The sequence below is a fragment of the Chrysochloris asiatica genome, unplaced genomic scaffold (genome assembly GCF_000296735.1).
Source record: "Chrysochloris asiatica unplaced genomic scaffold, ChrAsi1.0 scaffold00039, whole genome shotgun sequence".
Taxonomy (NCBI): domain Eukaryota; kingdom Metazoa; phylum Chordata; class Mammalia; order Afrosoricida; family Chrysochloridae; genus Chrysochloris; species Chrysochloris asiatica.
The window spans coordinates 10,769,785-10,792,160 of record NW_006408557.1 but is presented as its reverse complement, the minus strand read 5'-3'; the positions used below and the strand labels follow the sequence as shown (position 1 = coordinate 10,792,160).

At 38.6% G+C, this 22,376-nt stretch overlaps 1 protein-coding gene across 1 annotated transcript in view; it reads left to right on the top strand.

Moving 5' to 3' along the window:
- Nucleotides 1-22,376, top strand: part of RALGAPA2 (Ral GTPase activating protein, alpha subunit 2 (catalytic)) — a 535,657-nt gene that overhangs the window by 235,281 nt on the left and 278,000 nt on the right. The window contains exons 22-23 of the mRNA XM_006860649.1: nt 4,829-4,927; nt 5,166-5,321. Coding sequence (XP_006860711.1) covers nt 4,829-4,927; nt 5,166-5,321 — 255 coding nt within the window. The remainder of the gene's footprint in view (nt 1-4,828; nt 4,928-5,165; nt 5,322-22,376) is intronic.

The window sequence follows — 22,376 nt, the reverse complement described above, 5'->3', positions numbered from 1 at the left end:
AGGCACATCACTCTGCCAACTAGCCTGCTGCCTGTGTGCTCTGTGAGAGCTCTGTCTCGTGCTCTGATTCTGTTGCTGCCATTCCTTTGTGTAACAGCTTTCTCTCCCTTGCTCTTCTTTGATTGGAGTCATGGTGGGTCTAGATGACAGAAGGTTGGGGAAGATGCCGGTGGACTGTATGATTCTGTTATAAGGATTGTTAACAAGGCAAATAGTGATTGGTCAATTTTGCCATCCTGTTGGGTATAAAATGAGCCATCTCAGAAGCAGGAGGTGGGATCTCATTACCATCAAGTTGAAAGAGCCAGGAATGGCTCTTTGGATCCTGAGATCCCTGTGCATTGAACCTTCTTGAACCCAGGACAGAAAACTGACACTGAAAAAGTAGCTGAGGAGTGACAGAGGAGCAGCAACAGCACCCCAAAGAACCAGAATATGAGACAGACCAGTGGATTCCCTGGTCAACAGAGCAAGTAAAACTGAGTGACTTGGAATGGGAGGGATTTTTTGCAGAATGAAATGCCTCCAGGCACTTAACTGGGGGAAGATAGGTTCAGGTTGAGGCTTATGGTGGGGTGGCATGTCCTGTGGGCATTTATCAGTAGTTCTAAACTAGGTGTGTAACATTGGCTGGCCATAGAAAGACCTGCCTATGAGTACAGCTGAGGAGTGGCTGTCCAGAAAGAACTGTGCCCTGAACATTTCTGGTCCTGAATTATAACCTGTTAACTTCCCTAGTTTTTCTGGTATTCTCTGCTTTCAACCAATATCCAACTTATGTCAGTAATGCTATCCCTCATTCCATGTCCTAATCAGATGGAACCTATGGCAGTTCTCTGTCAATGTACTGTTGCAGTCATTTGTGAATGATCTATTGCAAAATTTTACTTGTGTTCAATATTAATGTTGTCTGATGCTTTCTGCATTCAGTTGGGTCACCTCTCTTTGGAATGTGCACAAACGTGAATCTCTTCAATCAGTTGGCCAGGTATCTCTCTCCCAGATTTCTTGGCCAAGATGAGTGAGTGCTTCCAGTGCCAGATGGTAAAATATTTCAATTTGTATTTCATCAGTTCCCAGAGACTTCAGTGCACCTTGGACTTCTTCCTTCAGGATCGTTGGTTCTTAATCATATGCTACCTCTTGAAATGGTTGAGTGCCAACCATTTCCTTTTGGTGCAGTACTTTGTGTACTCCTTTCATCTTCTTATGATGCTTTCTGTATCATTCAGTATTTTGCCCTTAGAATCCTTCAGTATTGCAAGTCAAGGCTTGAATTTATTCTTCAGTTCCCTCTGCTTGAAAAATGCTGAGAATGTTTTTCCTTTTTGGTTTTGTAACTCCAGGTCTTTGTACATTTCATTATAATATTTGATTGTGTCTTTTTGAGCTGCCCTTTGAAATTTATTTTCTATTCACCTCTTTTACCACCTCATTTCTACCATTTGCTTTAGCATCTCTATTCTGGAGAGCAAGTTTGAGCATCTCTTCTGACATCCATTTTGGGCTTTTCCGTCTTTCTTGTCTTCTTAATGACCTCTTGTTATCTTCTTGTATGATGTTCGTGATGTCATTTCACAGCTCTTCTGGTCTTTGGTCATTAGTGTCTAATTCATCAGATCTGTTCTTGATATGATCTCTAAATTCAGGTGAGATAGTTCAAGGTCATATGTTGTCTCTCATGGACTCGTTTTAATTTTCTTCAACTTCAGTTTGAACTTGCACATGAGCAATTGATAGTCTGTTCCACATTCTGCCCCTAGCCTTGTTTTGGTTGAGGATATGGAACTTTTCCACCATCTCTTTCCATAGATGTAGTCAGTTTGATTTCTGTTTATTCTGTCGGGTGAGGTCCATTTTTGTATAGCCATCTTTTATGTTGTCTATAAAAGGGTTATTTGCAGTAAAGATGTTACTGATCTTACAAAATTGTGTCATGCAATCTCCAGCTTCGTTTTTGTCATCTAGACCATGTTTTCCAATGACTCATCCTTCCTCTTTGTTTCCATCCTTTGAAGCCCAATCACCAGATATTACCAATACATCCTGATTGCATGTTTAATCAATTACAAAATGAAGACGTTGATAGAATTCTTCAATTTCATCATCACTGGCTTTAGTGGTTGCTGAGTAAATTTGAATAATAGTTGTATTAACTGGTCTTTTTTGTAGACATACAAATATTATCCTATCACAGACAGCATTGTAGTTCAAGGTAGATCTTGAAATGTTCTTTTTGATTATGAATATGACTCCATTCCTCTTCAGTTTGTCATTCCCTGCATAGTAAACCATGTGATTGTCAGATTCAAAATGGTCAATACAAGTCAATTTGAGTTTATGAATACCTAGAATATTGATGTTATATTTTCCACTTCAGTTTTGACAACTTCCCATTTTCTTAGATTTATACTTTGTACATTATATGTTCCAGTTATTAATGATGTTTACAGCTGTTTTTCCTCATTTTGAGTTGTGCCCCATCAGCAAATGAAAGCCCCAAAATCTTTACTCCATTTGCATCATCATGGTTAACTCAACTTTGAGAAAGCACTCTTCCCCAGTCAAATTTGAGTGCCTTCCAACCTGAGGGGTTCATCTTCTTGCAGTATATCTTACAGTGTTCTGTGTTTGTCTTTATGTTTCAATTTGCAATGTTCTGGTGCTAGCTGACAGTGTTCCACTGCTATTGCTGACATCAGATGGATCTTGGTTGAAAACAGAGAATACTGTAAAGATGTGTACCTGTGCTTTATTGACTATACAAAGGCTTTCGATTGTGTGGATCATGACAAACTGTAGACAAAATTGTGGAGAATGAGTTTTCCAGAACAATAATTATGCCCATGAGGAACTAGTACATAGAAAAAGAGGCAGTTGGTCAACCAGAACAAAGAACACTAAATGGTTTAAAATTAGGAAAGGTATGTGCCTGGGTTGTATTCTTTCACCATATTTACTCAATCTATATGCTGAGCAAATAATCTGAGAAGCTGGATTATATGAAGAAGAATATGGCATCGGAATTGGAGGAAGACTCATTAATAACCTGCGATATGCAGATGATACAACCTTGCTTGCTGAAAGTGAGGAGGGCTTAAAATACTTGCTGATGAAACTAAAGACCACAGTCTTTGGTGTGGGTTGCACCTCAATGTAAAGAAAACAGAAATCCATATCACTGGACCAATAAATAACATCAGGATAAATGAAGAAAAGATTGAAGTTGTCAAAGTCTTCATTTTGCTTGGATCAAACATAAACATTCATGGAAGCAGTAGCCAAATGATGTATTGCATTACTCAAACCTGCTATGCAAGACCTCTTTAAAGTGTTCAAGAGCAAAGATTTCAGTTTGAGTGGTAAGGTGTGCCTGACCCAAGCCGTGGTATTTTCAATAACCACATATACATGTGAAAGTTGAGCAATGGTTGAAGACCATATAAGAATTATTACATTTAAGTTATGATGTTGGAGAAGAATATTAAAATTACCATGGACAGCTGAAAGAATGAACAAATCTGGGTTGGAAGAAATACAACCAGAATGCACCTTAGAAGCAAGGATGGCTAGACTTTGTCTCTCATACTTCAGACATATTATCAGGAGGGACCAGTTCCTGGAGAAGGCAGCCATGCTTGGTAAAGTGGAGGGTCAGCAAAATAGATGGATTGGCACAGTGGTAGTGGCAACTTCCCATTTTCTTAAGTGTAGCAGCAGTTGTGAGGTTGGCACAGGACCAGGTGTTGTTCAGTTCTGTTGTTCATAAGGTTGCTTGACGGCACCTAATAGCAACAACAACTTCCCTAATAATCCCTCTAACTGTAAGTATGGTGAGCGAGTTCTGTTGACAGTTGCAATCCATTATTGAACCAAACAGAAGTAAGAGTGTGTGGGAGGAAGGTTTGATGCCACTTTATTTACTATAAACCATTGCTTTCAAGTAAATTCCAACTCTTAGTTACCCTATAGGACAGAGTAAAACTGTCTCATTGCCCCGTGGGGTTTCCAAAGGTGTAATCTTCACAGAAACAGACTGCCACACCTTTCTCCTATTTTATGGACTTGAACCACTGACCTTTTGATTAATAACTATAGTAGGGCTCCTTGATAGCATATTTTTTTTCAAAAAATAAAGTAGTTTTAATAGTTTTCATTACAAAACCAAAAACCAACCCAACTACTGTTAATTCCAACTCTCAGAGACCCTATATGTGCCAGAGTAGAACTGTGTTCTGTAGGATTTCAGCAGCTGATTTTTCAGTGTAGATCACCAGACCTTCTTTCCAAGGTGCCTATAGAAATGTTGTATTGTACCAAGTTTTTTAAATGTAGAAAAGTACGAAAACAAATATTAACATCATCATACCACAGACATAACCAATTATTATATAGTCTTATTTTTGTGGATAAGCACATCTTTACAAAAGTAGAGTCTTAGATAGGTACAGTTTGTACTCTGGTTTCTTTGTTTGTAGCATACATTTTACCATGTTACTGATGTTTCTTCAAAATCATAATTTATGTTGGTACAGTATAATTTGTTAAAGCATTACTGATTATTTGGAGTTCAGGACATCTCCAGGCATTAGCATTCAAAGATAAACCATGCTATCATTTTGTATTTAAATCTAAAATACAGTACGCCAGATACACAATTTAGAAGGACAATAGATCTCACAAGGAAAAATTTTAAATATTGTAGGTTTTTCTGAAACTTAAAGAAACTGAAGTAGGAACATCCATTGGGCTATGGAAGACGCTATTCAAATAGCTTTGGAATAAACTGACTATTGCATACCTTAAATTTCTCCTCTCTGTATCTTAGATACGGGATAATTTAGCAATAAGCCTGGATAACCAGTCTTCTCCATCTCCTCCAGTCTTGATCCCACCACTCAGAATCTTTGCATCATGGCTATTTAAGGCAAGTGGTTATGTATTTATTCCTTTCTTTAGTACAATTTCCCCTTCCTTTCTGAAATTGAGTTTAATAAATGTAATTGCCCAAGACTGCATATTTTGAAGACAGGCTGGGTCTTACGAAAGCTACTGTATGCCACATCTCCATAAACAACTTTTCTAGAAAACCAAGAAGTAAATGAAATGTTGAAATGCTTTGCATCTGGAGTTGATTTAATCTTTAATCCTCCTGTCCTTGGCAGGCAACGACATTGCCAAATGAATACAAGGAAGGCAAACTACAAGCCTACAGACTGATCTGTGCCATGATGACCAGACGCCAGGACGTTCTGCCAAATTCAGATTTCCTGGTACATTTTTACTTGGTGCTGCACCTTGGATTGACCAGCGAGGATCAGGTATTCTGTGACTCCTATTTAGTGATCACCAATAATTATAGTATAGATGTCACTCTTTCCAGGTATTGAGGTTGTTGAAAATAAATCAGAAATATTGAAATCCTTAACATCGTCACCTCTTTCACACACAGCAATCATGATGGTCTTTCAGAGATGTAAGTCAGGTTTTATCATATCCCTGCTTCATATCCCCACTGACTTTATATTTCATCTAACTAAATCTGAATTTTATTCCATGGCCTGTAAAGCTTCACATGATCTAATTTCTGCCAGTGTTTTCAGTTTCAAAACACTGTTTTCAACCACATGCTATAAGGTTCTGCATTAGATACTACTTGAAGAAAAGGTTTCTGGTTAATTAAAAATATTATTTTATTTTAGGAGTTTGGATTTTTGTGGCAGACCCTACTCTTAAATTTGGGATTCTGACAGCTCTTGATGAGGGTTATTTTAGTTTCTTCCTAAGAAATGTGGTTGATGGTTAAGTTGGAAGAGAAGATCTAAGGAGCCGCTCGCTTTTGCCCCTTCCTGAGGAGCTTAGGTGTGGGCTGGATTGTGGCCATCCTCCAGCCTAGTTTCTTCCTTTGGGAAGACCTTGGCAGCCTGGCAGCAGGGACATGGGAAAGGATTATAGAACAGGACCACTTGAACTCTTGTATTGATGTTTAAGTATCAAGCAGGAGAGTAGTGGTATGTTTGATATGCACCTCAGAGATTATTCTGGACTCTGTTTGGAATTGAAAATATGGTTTTCATAGAATAAAGTAAGAGGTTGAACCTGGAGACAGACAGATAATTAGGATGTAATTAAGTTAATATGGATTTTAAAATGATGAGGGCTAAGGACCAACTCCATGGCACCTAACAACCACAACAAGGATAATGCACTGGACCACAAGGTCAGTTCGAACCACAAGGTCAGAAGTTCAAACCTCACTATCCACTCCTCAGAAACCTTATACAGGATAGCTATGTGTCAGAACTGACTTGATGGCACTTAGCAACAACAATAACAACAAGATGGCAGTGTTGGAAATGGTAAGCAAGGGATAGAGAGGAGTTAAGAAATACTAAGAAATTCATTAGCCATTGTTATTGTTGTTAAGTGCCATCGAATCAATTCTGACCCATAGCGACCCTGTATAGGGTTTCTGAGGAGCAGCTGATGAGCTTGAACAGGCCAACCTTGCAGTTCAAACGGCTTTGCAGTCTGATACATTAACCATACCAGGAGAGATACAAATCAAAACAACAATGAGCCATCATTTCACCCCAGCATTAATAGCAGAGTTTAGAAAAACAGAAAACAACAAATGCTGGTGAGGGTGTGGAGAGACTGGGACCCTCCTACAGTGCTGGTGGGACTGTAAAATGGTTCAGCCACTCTGGAAAATGGTGTGGTGCTTCCTCAGAAAGTTGGAAGTAGAAATACAATATTACCCAGCAATCCCTCTACTTTGAACTTTAATCTAAAGTAATTGCTCCACTGTCCTAGTGACTTGTATTGCCACTGTTTGTCCCAGCTTTAGCAATTTGTGTAGAAAGCATCTTTCTATGCAATGTGGGTAGAAGGCTGGATTTACTCTCATAATCTCATTCTTTTCTAAGTACTTGTAGAAATAGAGATATTAAGATAGAATTGCTTGTACTCCATGCTAAGATATTTTGTACCCATCATTGAAGATGAAAGTATCTTTGGCAGAATGATGCAACTCATGGTGTGTGGAAGATTAAGGGTATAAATTAGAAAGAGAATTAACTCTCACAGATAATGAGATCCCTCAGTGACAGAACCAATAAAGGAAGGCTTAGCTAATTGTGCACTCCCTTAAAGCAGTATTTTGCAAAGATTCTGCAGAAATTTTTATTTTTACTTGGAAATAATTACTTCTAACTTAATAAAAATATAAAATTGAAGTCAGCAGTAAACATTTAGTCCTCCTTAACTAAATCTAGACCTTAACTGGGTTTAGCTTTAGAAGCATCTTCCTATTTTAAAGTGTGTTCGGGTTAAAATGAGATGAAATAAGAGTACAAATATAACATTTCAGAACCCAAAACATTATATTAAAAAACATTTCATTTCATCTCAAGGATTACAATCCCTTCAATTTAACATCACTTATCAAACTTCCTCCTTACGTTTCTTGCTTGCATTCTGCTTTCTTTACTCATCCTTCTGAATTTTGTTCTAAGATAAGTGTTACCTTTTAAAATCTCAAACAATATCCAACCTCACTAATACTGCTGCTCCTCACCCCCAATATTCCTGTCTATCGCTTGGCTGAAAATTGAGCCATCAGGTGATTCCAGTTGCAAATCTAAAGGATGAGCAAGAACTATAGTCTTTTTTTTTAAGTTTTTTTTTGTGAGGTTTACATGGAAGAATATCAGTTTTACATTCATCCTGTCATGTTTCCTTTCACGCAATGATTACAATCCCCTCATGCATCATAAATAACCAAAGGGTACACCACACAGGCCCACCCCCAGTCCGTCAGCACACAACCCCTCTCCCTCCCTGAGTTCAGTGTTCCCAGCCACTCCATCTGTCCACATCATCGTCTCTGTCTCCATCCCTGGCATCTCTGCCTCTCTGGGTAGGGTCCTGCTCGCTGCTCTTCTCACTTGATGATCCCAGGGACCTCTGCTCCTGGGTTGCAAAATCAATCTCTCCCCTCCTTTTGTCAAATAACGTCTACCTCTATATTTCCTACCCTCACAGTTAGTCCTGATGGCAATTATTCACTATTGTACCACAAGAGTTTTATCCCGATTTCTTTTCATCACCCTGGTCCCAACAGATTGGAAATCATTTAGAGGAGATTCTACCTTCCCCTGCCCCGTCTGGAACTAGGCTTTCTCTTGAAAGCTTGTAAGCCAGTCACTTCTGCCTTTATAGGTCCCCCCATTTTTGGTTGCCCATCCCTGTCAACCCTGTGTACCGAGGGGGTGGGATTTATCCTCACTGTAAAGATTTGTTCCCTTAAGGACTATAGTCTTTGGATCCATGATTCTCTTTGATCAATAAGATTTTTTTTGTTCCCCCTGATTTTTAAAAAATGTTTTATTGTGAATTATGTGATAGTTAACATGTGAGCACATTAGCTGTACATTCATCCTATTGTATATCGTTACATTGCCATGGTTACAATCCCCTCCATGCATCATCAACCAACCAAATGGTATACCCTGCAATCCTGTCTCCCCACCCCCCCCGGTCGTCAGCACAAAGCCCCTCTCTGGGTCTAAAGTCCCCAGCTGCTCTGTCTCTCCACATCGTTGTCTCTGTCTCCATCTCTGGTGTCACTGCTTCTCTGGGTAAGGTCTTGCTCTCCACTCTTCTCCCTTGATGGTCCCAGGGACCTCCGTTCCTAGACTGCAAAGTTAATCATGCTCCTCCTTGCTACAAAACATCTACCTTTATATTTCCAACCCTCACAGTCAATCCTATAGTAATTATTCACTATTAGTACCACATGAGTGTTGTCCCCATCTCCTTTCATCAGCCCTGCCCAGACAGATTGGGTACTACTCAGTGGAGATTCTACCTTCCTCCGCACCCTCTGGATCTAGGCTCCCTCTTGAAAACTTGTAAGCCAGTCACTTCTTGCCTTTATAGCATCCCTCATTTTGGGTAGCCAGTGTCCAAGTTGCCCATCCCTGTCTACCCTGTGTATTTAGGGGGATGGGAATGATCCTCACTGTAAAGATTTATTCCCTTTTTTGAGCTACTTCATTCATAGGTGTAGGTAGGTCAAGTTCATCAAATTGTAGTGGGTTACTCTTTTTTTCCTCTTCTTTCTTCTTCTAGTCGAGTTCTGATCTTCCAGCCATTGAAGCCAGGTCAAGTGGGTATTTATCTGCAAGTGTGGTTGTTCTTGTGCATATGCCCTCTCTTCTTATCAGCTTGTTGATTCACTCTCCACTCTAGTCCTCTGTGGCTATGTCACTGACTCTGGGCCTAGAAGTCCCCAGGACTTGCCAAACTGCTGGCCAACCAGATCTCCATCCAGGTTTACAGGAGTGTATAGAACATGGTTGGACGTAGCTCACAGCTTTATTGCTGTTTTTCCCTCACTTCCCCCTATCGTTGACCAACGTGGTCACCAGTCAGAGCACGTGTCTGCTCATGTATTCCTATTGAGTCTCAGTCTTAGAAGGGGGTTTGCTCTGAGGGGACCCTACTGCTTGCCTTGGTATCTCCTGGGCAAACAACTTGCTTGTTCTTATAGTGGTCAGTTGGACTGCTGTTATTGTTTTGTACTTTTCCTGTAGGTCTTTCTTTCAAGAAGTATCTTCTGTTCTTCTCGCTGTTTCAGGCTGGTCTGCTTGTCCTTTCAAGTGGAAATTTCCCACCTCAGAAGATTCTGGATGGGGTTCAGGATTCCCCTTATGGTCTTATGTAATGCAGAGCCTCCTCAGCAAGCCTCATTCACTGGACATGTTGTAGCCCCATATTAGGTATTCCAATCAGTTATAGGCAAAAGATGGACTTACAAGCTTTCTATGGTAATATTTCTGGCTATTCCTTTCTCTCCCCCTCAAGTATGTATTTTATGTCAGTGAGAATTTTTAAATGATTTTGAGTTTTGTTCTACATTTTTCCCCACTCTATCCATGACATTCTAATATGATCCCTTTCAAAACAGGTGGTAGTATCAGACCACCATCTAGTTCTTCTGGTCTCAGGGTTGTGGAGACTGCTGTGCACGTGGTCCATGAGCCCATTGTTTCCAAGTGACTGATGATTTCCAGTTTTCATCACTCTTCTTTCCTCTGGACAGGGAGAGACCTTAGATGGCAGCTCCTTAGATGGATACACCTTAGATGGCCGCTCATGAATGCTTAAGATCATTGTCTCCAACTGCAGTAGCAATACTTTTTGACTATCTCTCATAGGTCTTGTTTTTATTTAAATTAAGGTTCAGAGACCTTTTTCAGTTTGTTATAAAGTTTATAAATCATAAATTGTAATTCCTATGTTCAGACTTCTGACGTAAAAAAATGGGGATATCATCAATCTCTCCTTAGTAATCAACCTATTGTTTAGGCTTGAATTTATAAGTGTGTTTAATAGAATTGACTGTTTTTGCTTTAACTTTGATAATTATTGGTATATCATATGGAAGGCTTATCTGCCAAATAGAATTACTGTAAATAAGTTTTATTTGTTTGCCAGAAGAAGATTATCTGTACGGCTTGTTATTGTTGTTGCTAAATGCCATCGAGTCAGTTCTGACTCATAGCGATCCTCTATAGGGTTTTCCGAGGAACAACTGGTGGGTTTGAACTTCCAACCTTGCAGTTAGCAATCCAGTGCTTATCCTACAGTGCTTCACATATAAGACTTGTTGTTGTGTGCCATCCCATCCATAGCAACCTTGTATAGGACTCCCAAGGGGAGCGGTTGGTGAGCTTGCATCACTGACCTTGCTGTTCAAACCGACTTTGCAGTCCAGTGCATTAGCTTACAGTGCCACACCAGGACTCCATGTAAGACCTTTGTTGTTGTTGTTAAGTGCCGTCGAGTCGGTTCCGACCCATAGCGACCCTGTACAGGGTTTCCAAGGGTGTAAATCCTTACGGGAGTAGAAAGCCTCATCTTTCTCCCGCGGAGCGGCTGGTAGTTTCGAACTGCTGACCTTAAGGTTCGCAGCCCGATTCGTAACCACTACACTACCAGAGCTCCTTCATGTAAGACCTACTTCCGGTGAAATAACTTCACATTTAAGAAATGTCTTTGGTAATTAGTCTAAGTTTTGGCTCACCTGTCTTAAGTAGATCATGGTGGTGGTGGTGGTGTTGTATCACCAATTCAGTTGTGACTCATAGCGACCCTGTATAAGGTTTCTGAGGATGCAGATTTTTACTGGAGCAAAAAGCCTCATCTTTCTTCCATGGAGTGACTGGTAGAGTCTGTCAGCCTAGCAGTTAACAGCCCAGCTCATAATCAGTATGCTACCAGAGCTCCTGTAGGTCATGGTGGTGATTCCCAAAATTGTATGTATTTGTGGAAATACCTGTTATATTAATTGTAAAGAGAAAAGAAAGAATTTAATTTAGAGAATACAGTGAAATTTATTTTTTTTATTGGTGAACTATGCATCAGTGATGACTATCATCTCAGGAATTTTGTGAAAGAATTCTCAAAGAGCCTTGCTTTTATGTTGCCTGACATTAAGAGGATTCATTCCTTTTAATATAAAGATCAGTTTTGTCATACAAATAAAATCCATGAATCGTTACTGGCTTTTACCTCTGGGTGGCGATCTTGTCTATAGGATTCTTAGTCATGTTGTTCATGGACCACCATTGAGCTTTAAAACTGCTCAAAGACTGAGTATTATCGTAGTGTGGTTTTACAAAATGTTTTCCGAAAAATGGCTGTATCAAAATTACGTCAGTAGTGACCAATCAACTGTTGAATTTGAAGTAAGATGATAAAAATTGTTTTCTAAACATAAGGGTTTTTATAGTAGTTAAAGGATTGTTTAAAAACTAACTATATAATAGATATTCAGAAATTGCACTGTGTTCTGTGATATAATTACAGTATATTAAATCATGATTTTGTTAAATATTATAGTAAACTCATTATTTAAAGAAATACAGTTGTTTGTATCTTAAAAAGGTATGTATATTCAAAATGTAGTATATTCTAAACCAACAGTCTATAGCATAGTTTTATCCACTTTAGCTTTGGTAATAACTAAACTTAATAACTAAACCAATGACCTTATCAAGTAGTGTTACACACAGCTCATATAAAGTATGGGTCGATGGTCTCAACTACTTTGAAACTATAAATACTTTGTTTTTGGAAGTGCTATATTTTCCCATGATAATGAAAATTTTAAGTACAAGGCCTCTTACTGAGATCCTATGATGGATCATACATACTTTTTATAACTGCATGATGTTGTCTATTATTTCCTCTGTAACTTAATTAGGTAAATGCCATTATCCATTGTGTAAATAACTCAAATCAAAGAAATATCCAGAGCGTGTGCTCATTCGCAGACCTTGCCTATTCCACAGAGTATGTCTGCTCCATTGGTTCAAAGCTAACACATCTGCCACACAGCCCTTGGTTTAGTCCTTCCTTCTGTTTGATTTCACCTGGGTCCAGTGCTCTCTTCATACCCCTCCTATTAGAGGAGCACCCTCACTCCCAACTAGCAGTGTCTTTCTGTGGTTGCCATCCCAGTTCTCTGCCATCTTTCCACCTCTCTTTCAAAGTTGGTCCTGGTCGTTCCTGGCCTTTCCTAATGCTTCAGAAGCTTTTCCATTTAGTCTTCCCCCAAATATTTTGACATGAAAGGAGCTGTAATTTGGATGTATTAAAAACAGTTCCTATTAATTACATCATTATTTAAAACATATGGAAAGATCAATATGTGTGAAATGGAAAAGGACAGTTGAGGAAAGGAATTTTATTTTCATGCTTCTAAGAGCATATATCAAAGACTGGAAAGTTTTCTTTGCTTAAAATAAGTTAACTTTTTTAACAATGACTTACAGATTTAATATCTTAATGTAATTTGTCTGTTACACATCAAAGTTAAATTCTCTTTTAAATGCAAAGCTTACATTAATGAGAAGCTATTGTTGTAAATCTGTATATAGCAATTTTGGGAAATGTGCCTCTTTTGTCATTTTCATCTATAATATTGTATTATCCTATTTTGTGCCTCAACAAGAAAGCATGAGCTGTACCAGGTGGAGAAGTATGTGTTGTGCCTTCTGGTAACCATCAAGCTGCAGTATAATGTTCTGCTACAGTATAGTGGGGAAGCCCATTGGCTCTGTGGGATAAACACTCAACTGTGAACCACAAGGTCATCAATTTTAGCCTACCAGCCACTCCATGGGAAAAAGATGAAGCTTTATTCTCCCACAATGATTTACAGCCACAGAAACTATACAGGGTTGCTATGAGTCGGAACCAACTAGACATCCTTAACAACAGCAACACGGTATGATGGAGTATGAGAGAATTTAATAGTTAAGGTCCTGGGACTCAGGTCAGCCTGTCTGAGTTCCAGTCTTGACTTTACCATTTACTAGCCAAGTCATTTGACCTCTTTGTGTGGTGGTTTCCTCATTGGTTAAACGAGAAGAATTATAGTGTTTACCTCACAGGGTTGTTTGAAGACTTGAAGAAAGTGAAATATATAATACACTCAGTTCAGAGCATCGGCCATAGTAGCCTTCAGTATGAGCCCTGGTAACAGTACTGAGGGAGATGAAAAGGGCAGTGTCTCTCTGAATAACCTAATGTATTTTATTTCTTTTTCTGTTAGCTCAAGAAGTTGATTTTTTTCCTTCCCCATGTATTTTCTTACCTTTGAACATAATGTTTTAACTAAATAGTAACTAGGCTTTCAGAACATATGGGGATGGATGTAACCACTTTCTGGTAGCATAGTGGTTATGAGTCAGGCTGCTAATCTCAAGGACAGCAGTTACAAACTACCAGCCATTCCATGGGAGAAAGGTGAGGTTTCTGCTCCCAAAAAGATTTATAGCCTCGGAAACTCTATGCAGGGTCTCTATGAGTTAGAACCGACTCCACGGCACACCACCACTAATATCAACCACTCTCTGTGCTGTTTGTCAGACTTAAGTAGCCCTTGTGGATTTTTCATCTGGATGGGCATCTTTGTGCTCCTCACCCACCCGGTGTTCATTCTGAATGATGGGAACTCGAAAGCTGAACTCTACATATACCAGGTTTCCTATAGCTGGGTCTGTGTCAACCCAGGCTCTCTCTAATAGAGGCACCTCTGTGGTGCTGGTCAACGGATATAAGGAGAAGAAGGACTTCTGGTGTGGCACTAGACTGCAAACCACAAGGTCGACAGTTCAAACCCACCAGCTGCTCCTTGGAAACCCTATATAGGGTAGTGATGAGTCAAAACAGACTAAACAGCACTTAACAACAACAGGTAAGATGAAGGGAGCAGGAGCCACCTGTTGTGGAGGAGCCGCTGAATAGTCATTTGTTTTGTTGGGGACAAGAGATGGCCATAGAATCTTTGCCAGAACTGCTGTGTGGTGTGAAAAAAGAGAAAAAGTTCTTGTCTTTGAAGGATTCGTGCTTGGTTCTAGAAGTTCTATATGCCATCTATTGTCTTGAAATTGGTCTTTTTTTCCTTAACCTCAACAGAAGGGATTCTGTTGTCTGCAATGAGCCTAACTAGTGCTTGTTTCATGAGAGTGCTGTGCTGTGGACTAGACTGTGTGATCAGTGTGGGCTCCTTTCCAGTTGCTAAATACACCTTTGGAATTGATTTGATTTATTCTTTTTACTTAATTTTTGCTACTTGGTTTGTAACCAAAAATATTTAGCTTGTTTCAGGAACATTTTCCTTACATTTAACATCATATTTTATTTAACCTATAGCCTCATCAATTTTAAAGAAAACAAAAATTTTCACATCATATATAGACTGATTTTTCTCTCACAGAAGTCAAAATAGTCTATGATTTTCTTAACGGATGTTGCAGCCTCCTCTCAAGAGGTATATGATGGAATAATATAATAATAAACAGTCATTTGTAAAAATATCCCAAGGGACCCACGGTGAGCATAAGACTCAGCAGTGAGTTACGAAAGCAAGGTGCAGGGGTGATACTTGTAAATTGGCCATCCCTGAATCTTTTAATAGCTCCAGACAGCCTGGATCATGCAGTGATATGTAATAATTGCATCACCCTTTCTCAGACAAAGAATTGGTCTTTGCTGAAGATTTAAACTTATAGCTAAAACCATATATATTACATACATATATGATTTTCTAAGTATCTTTAAGAATATTTAGTTCTAGAAAAAAGTGAAGAATCAAGATTGTAAATTAGGGACCTTGTTTATCTTACATCCAAGAAAATAATTTTAATACATATTCCTAAAGTGCTTCTCCTGTACAGATTTTACTATGATTTGAATACTGTGATAGCAGGATAAAATGCATATTTAATTTAAAGGTCTAATTAATGTTTAATGGATTAAATAATAGCCTCGATATATATCAGTATAAAAGTATTAGAAGGCTAACATTTTTAATCTTCATTTAAAACATTTATTTATAACTCTAGGATTTTAGAATGAGTAAAATCAGGACTAATTGTGGGTATTATTTTTAAAGTTTTAAGAATGGAAATATGTATCTTACAAGCCTCCAAGATGGTTTCAAAATATATTCAACATTTGTTGATTTTTATGGGTTTCAAGCCTCCTATTGATAGCTGGTAGACTTGGAAGCTTTGTCACAAACTAGCCATAGGGCCTCACCTGGCCACAAGCAATCAAGCTGATGGGTTAAACTAGAGCGCGACTAAGGTCCTTTCCACTTATCATTCATGGATCCTCTGATGTATGTTTACGTATTTTATTATTGTTGTTGTTAAGTGCCATCAAGTTGGTTACAACCCATAGCGACTCCGTATAGGGTTTCCGAGGAGCGGCTGGTGAACTTGAACCACCAACTTTTTAATTCAAATGGCTTTGCAGTCTGGTGCATTAACCCACAGTGCCACACCAGGACTCCTGTTATTAGGGTCATACAATTCTTTCCTAAATACAGCACAAGGTTCACTATTTTCACGATGAATATTTTTCTTCACCATGGTAAAGAAGTAGTCAAATTCTAAGAGTATTTACACTGATATGAGTCCCCAGATCTTTACTAATTTATCTACTTGGGGAGAAAAACATACACAGAAAGAGGTATCTCTAACACCCATCCATCTCTTTTCAAAGGACCAAATGAGTGGCCCACATGTTTGAGGAATTAGAATGTGCTCAATTGCTAAATTGGTTTGAAAGCAACCTACAGAGGAAGTAGGATTTGAGCAGGACTTTCACGGATGGATAAGATTTAGATAGTAGGGCAAGATGGGATTTCACATGTCAAACATACAGAACTTCTCAGACCATGTTAAAGAAACAGTAAGTCTAGTGGTTTTGATTTAATGCCAGATTTATGCATGGATGTAATACATGGAAGAGGATGAGGGCAGCTCTGTAGAGAGTTGGTTTTAGAATAGCTTTCATCCCATGGACAATAGGGAACTGTTAAAGGTATTTTTGAGCATGACAGTGATGATAAAAAAGCATTTTAAGAAGCTTCAACCACAGTGGTTATGTGGGATGGACTATGTTTAGGAGAGAATGACGACAAGAACAGATAGAGAATTGTTAAAATAGCTCTGGGACAAGGTAATTAGGACCTGACAGGTTCTGTGTGTGTATGTGTGGGTATGTATTTGTGTAAATTTAGTTGTTTGTATTTGTTGCTATATGTATATCTCTATATATTTATATGTGGGTGTTTGTACACAACACGTTTTTATAAAAAATGTTTACGTTTTTATTGTCAAATGAGTGATAGTTTACATGGGAGAACATCAGTTTTACACTCACTCTATCGTATTTCATCTTGTTGCAATGATTACAGTCCCTTCCATGCATCATCATTCAATAGTAATTCTATTCCCTCTGGTTATTTTTGGATGTACACAGAAAAACTCAGGAATATATAATCATTTAAACAACCAAAGGGCACATTCTGCAAGCCTACTTCGTGGCTGCAAGCACACAGCCTTTCTCTTTCCAAGAGTCTAGAGTCCTTAGCTGCTCTATCTCTCCATGTCTTCGTCTCCGCCTCCATTTCTGGTATCGCTGCTTCTCTGGATTGTTGTTGTTGTTATGTGTCGTGGAGTCGGTTCTGACTCATAGTGAACCTGCATAGGGTTTCCAAGGCTGTTAATCTTTACGGGAGAAGAACGCCTCATCTTTCTCCTGCGGAGCAGCTGGTAGTTTCGAACTGCTGACCTTGCGGATTGCAGCCCGATTCATAACCACTACGCTACCAGAGCTCCTTGCTTCTCTGAATAGAGTCCCACATTCTGCTCATACTCTTCTCCCTTGATGGTCCATCCTGAACTGAGTGGAAAGTACCCTGAGTAAAGTCTCCTACCACTATCGTTTCAAAGCAAAAGTTGACTCAGAAAGGCATGAAGATGAATTGAGAAAGAAAAGGGGGCAAGATAGGATAGAACTGACTATAATGACTGACTTGTTCTCATGATCCCTCCCTTCACCTTGGGAGCACAAGGACAGAGTAAGCAGGTGTATCAGAGTACGTACTAAGGGATGCCCTCAAAGAATTCCTGCCTGCTAGAAATGTGTGGGAAAGATTTCTGCAGACAGTTTCTCTCTAGTTAAGAAACCATATTTTTAACCATTTTAAAAGTTGATATGTTAAATAAATTCATTTACATTTATTTAAATAGAAATTCTAACAATCTCTGTTATGTTATAGTTAGCCAAATTAGTTACTGATTTTGTTTTAAAGGTTTTTTTATATTAAAAATCACTCTTTTATTGGTCTGAAATATAATTTTTATTCATTTGAATTTGCTTTATCCAAATTAATGGGATTTTTATTGAACTTAAGGATTTACTGCAAAAATAAATAAAACTTTCAAGTTTGTCTTAGGCTCAGTGAAGGAGTAATATTGACAGAGAGTTGGTAAATGTCAACCCTCTCATGACATGTATTATATCATTAAGAATAATTCTTATTATGTGTTTATTTTACAAATCTAGAATACTAAAATGTCAGTAGCTACTATATAACATGATACCATGCAGTGCCTTCTCAGGATTTCATGTAAAGTTTCTTGGAAATGTACAAGCTATGGATTAGTTAAGTTTTGTCAAGGAAAATTGTACTAGAACTTGGTTCAGGTGTCAGTGGCTGTGGAGGCTAAGGTAGATGCCTACGCCAAAACAAGCAACTGGAGTACTGTTTTTCTTTCTTTCTTTAACTATGCAGCTGTAAAACCAATAATTATTCTCATTAAGCTACAAACGGACCCAACTTTCATCTAAATAAGGAAAGTAGAAATATGTAGAAGCTCACAGATTTGTAGAAGCTGGTTTGGTTATGAGCTTCAGCAGTGAAGTTGTTTTCCAGTTTTAAAAAAGTGTAAGCTGATAGCATGGGAAATGATCCAGAGAGGGAAGTCTACCTGAGGAGGTTAGAAATGAGAGTTCTATTTGATTTCTTTTTTGTAGTTAAGATGTAAAGACTTCTTTTCAAGTAAATACTATCAATGCAATGAAAAATAGGATTTATACATGTTTAGCCATAAATCTTCCATATGTTTAATAATCATACGCTACATGAAAAAAATCAAAGTACAATGTAATCAAGACTCAATATATATGGAAAAATGAAGGATTTTCTTACTAAACTGTTATCACATGGTGTTGTACTTACACTAGCCTCTGTTTTTCAGTAGAGAGGTTTCTCTCTGGAAAAAGACACTATTTTGGCCTCTCCAAAGGCCCAGGTCACTAGACTCTTCCTTAGTGAAATCACTGGAGTGCATTGTATTGTTGTTGTTTTTTTCCAGATTAAGTAGCTGCTCAAAACCTGTGTGTTGATTGATAGAAACTTGAAGGAGGAAGAAAGGGAAAACCTTTTGATCCTAGCTATTCTGAGTCAGGGCGGTATCATGGGAAGACTGGATGACCAGCAAGCTGAGTGCAGTTGTTTTGGTTGAAGGTTTGACTCCAACTTCCAACTCTCTCCTCTGAGGAGTAAGTCAGTTTTTTATTACTCCAGAACAGTGATTCTTAAGGGAGGTCTGTGCCCCTCAGGGACTATTCAGCAATGTCTGGAGACATTTTGGGTTGTCACAACTGGAGGGAGGTGGTTCAACTGGCATCTAGTGTGTAGAGACAACACATTTTATGAAACATCTTTAAATACACAGAACAAGCCTCACTACAAAGAATGATAGCTTACAATGTCCATGGTGCCAAACTTGAGAAGTCCTGCCCCAGAGAATTATCTGCAGATGCTGACTAGGAGGAAAGGAAGACAATATAAATAACCGACTTCAATAATCAAAAACATTGTGAAAGACTGCCCCTCTTATTTATTTGTAAAAAATCAATATAAAAGTAAAGCATGAAGTGATCTGATTAATTCAGAGTTAATATGAAAACTGTCAGATATGTCCATCAGCTCCAGTCTGAATGAATGGTGTGACCTTTAGCCATAAAGCCCTGTGCGCTTGATGTGCGGGCAAAAGGTCCACCCTTACCTGAGCTCTGCCTGGTAGCTGAGAGGAAGCAAGATGGTGGAGAGAACAGCTTGTGTGGTGGAGAATTAGTAGTATGAGGGCACAAAGTATTGCTTTCTCCAAATATTTGAAGCGAAAAAAAGATTGTTGTTTATTAGGTGCTGTCTGCCAAGTTGGTTCCTACTCATACAGACCCAGTGTAGGGTTTCCGAGGAGTGACTGGTAGGTTTGAACCACCAACCTTGTGGTTAGCAGTCCAGTACTTACCCTGCAGCACCACACCAGGGCTCCAAAAAAAAACCATAGTCATCAAGCCAATTTCAACTCATAGCAGCCCTATATGACAGAGTAAATCTGCCCCTTTGACTTTCCCAGATTGCAGATTCTTACAGTTAGCAGTCCAATGTGTAAACCATTGCATTGTTATGTTCGGAGTAGAGACTAAGAAGTAACAAGTGGATTCCAACTCACCATCAGGGGACACTTTCTAAGTTAGTTTCCTGTTCACATTTTGAGTTAGTAAGCCTCTCAATGTGTGAAGTGTTAGGACCAGGACCATCTAATCCAAGGTTATTTATTACCTCTCAGACAACCTGAAGGAAAAGAGAAGAACCACGTCAGAGCTCAAAAGAACTAAATTATAACCCTGTCCTCACAGTTATGTCACTGTATCCTCCATTCAGTGACTGCTTTGCTTTTCTGGCTTTCCTTCTTGTTCGTAGGGTCCTAATGGCTCTCTTTGGGGCCTTGGAAAAGTGAGAAAGGTAGCCCTTCATTAGGCACTGACATATTGAGATTCACCTACTGTTTGAAAAATTGCTTGTTGGCCTAGAAGATTATCTTTTTCCATTTAGGATTGTGTGAAGATTTTAAGAAATTTCACATTTTTCTATAGGCAGAAAGGCACTGGGAGAAAGAGAGATTTGAAGTACTCACTTTGTACTAGTGGTGAGGTACTTCGATTCCCATTTGGACAGGGATGATTTTTGAACATCAGATTTTAAATTATGTGGTTTATAAGCTATAAAGGATAGATTTGTATACAAGGAAATAACGTCAAGAAAATCATTTTAAATGATGTGTTTTGTTTCTGTGAGAAAGTGTTCTTGTGGGGAATAATCTTTTTTTGTCTATTGATTTCTTTCTAATGCATAACAATAAATGGTGGTATGGCAATTAGAGATTGTTTAGCTGTTAATGCTCTTTACTGGAACACATTTTAGAGAGAATATTGTTTTTTAAAGAAGCAATTAAACACAGTGTTTTCTTTTGTTCTTCCATGGAAAAATATCCTTTGGTAGGTATTTATGCATTAGAGAAATTTTAGCGAAAGAAAACTTATAGTAATAACACATTAAAATAAACTACCTACCATCTTTTCCCATACTGGAGTCTCGCGTTAAATATGCATGCAGTTCAGTCCCTTTGTCAAGGCCCCAGTGCCTTCAGTCTTTCTTCCTGTGGGTCTCTACTGTATACTGGCTGTCTCCCTGCAGGGGGAGCCCTGTACTCTTGTAGTGGCCTTGCTCTCAGTCCTCTGTGGGTTGCTCTCCCCTACTCCTAAGAATTCCCTCAAAGGTCATTGATAGAAAACAGGGGCCATGCTTTATTCCTCCGTGATCCCCTCACAGTGGCTATAACATGGTACCTTCAACTCAGTGACCATCCACGAATTCTGTGGATTTGCTGTGAAATGATTTTTGAATGAAATCAGAATGACTTTGCTTACATTTCAGAGTCTTTTAATAAGCATATTTTAAATAAAGTGTTTCAAGTCTTGGTTTTTCAAATGATTCCGGAATACTAATATTTTAATAAAATAATGATTATAAATACTGCTGCAATTTAACAAAAGCAATCGTGTATGAGGTTTTAGTATTATAAGATTCTTTCAGATACAGTCTCCTTTACCCTTTGTGAGAGCAATATAAAGTATGTGGCTTGTCATTCCCATTTTACAGATCATGAAATTGCTGTTCAGGAAGTGAAGTATCTGCCAGAAGCCAAATAGCAAATGTCATTTACCTGGGTCTTCTCTCTAAATCCCTCTTTTTCCTACTTCCTCATTCCCTCTAACATCTGCATGAAAGCAATTTTGCTTAAAGAATAAAAAGAATTCATTTTTAAACACTCAAATGAATTACATGATATGTAAATTTTTAAAATTAAATAAGTAGTCCTAGAATTGAAACAGTGAGCTATTGTCGTAGCACCAACTCTTTTTTTTAAAAAAAAAACAAAAACTTTTTATTGTGAATTGAGTGAACGTTTACAGACAGGATCAGCAGTTTTACATTCAACAAATCATGCACTTTGTTTCATCTCAGTGACTGCTATCCCCTCCATGCAACAACAGTTGTCTTGCATCCTCCGTGTGGTTCTTAATTCCATTTTACCCACCTTCCCATCCCCTCTCAACTTTGTCCTTTGATTTTGAATGATTGACCATTAAATGGTGAGCATACCTTACTAGTGTTGTTGTCTCCCTGTATACCTGGTGAGACACTATAGGATAAGCACTGAACTGCTAACCAAAGGTCAGTGTTTCAAACCCACCAGCCACTTCTTAGAAACCCTATATAGGGTCACTATGAGTTGGAACTGACTCGACAGCACTTAACAACAACAACATACTTTACTAGTGGTATTGTTCCCCAATATATCTATCTACTGGTTGGCTGAAAATTGTTCCACAAGGGTGAGTTTCTTTTCAGACTTGATGGGTGGTCAAGGGCCAAAGTCTGGTTCTTCCAGTCTGTTTCTACCAGTAAGCCTAGTCTTTTTTTTTTTCATTAATGAGTTTTGTTCCACATTTTCGCCCCCTCTATCTGGGACTTTTCAGAATAGTTGGTCTCAGAGTCATGGAGATTGATGTTCACACGTTCCATTAGTCCATGGGACTTACTGATTCTAAGCATCTTCAGTTCTCATCACTCTGCTCCCTTCTGAACA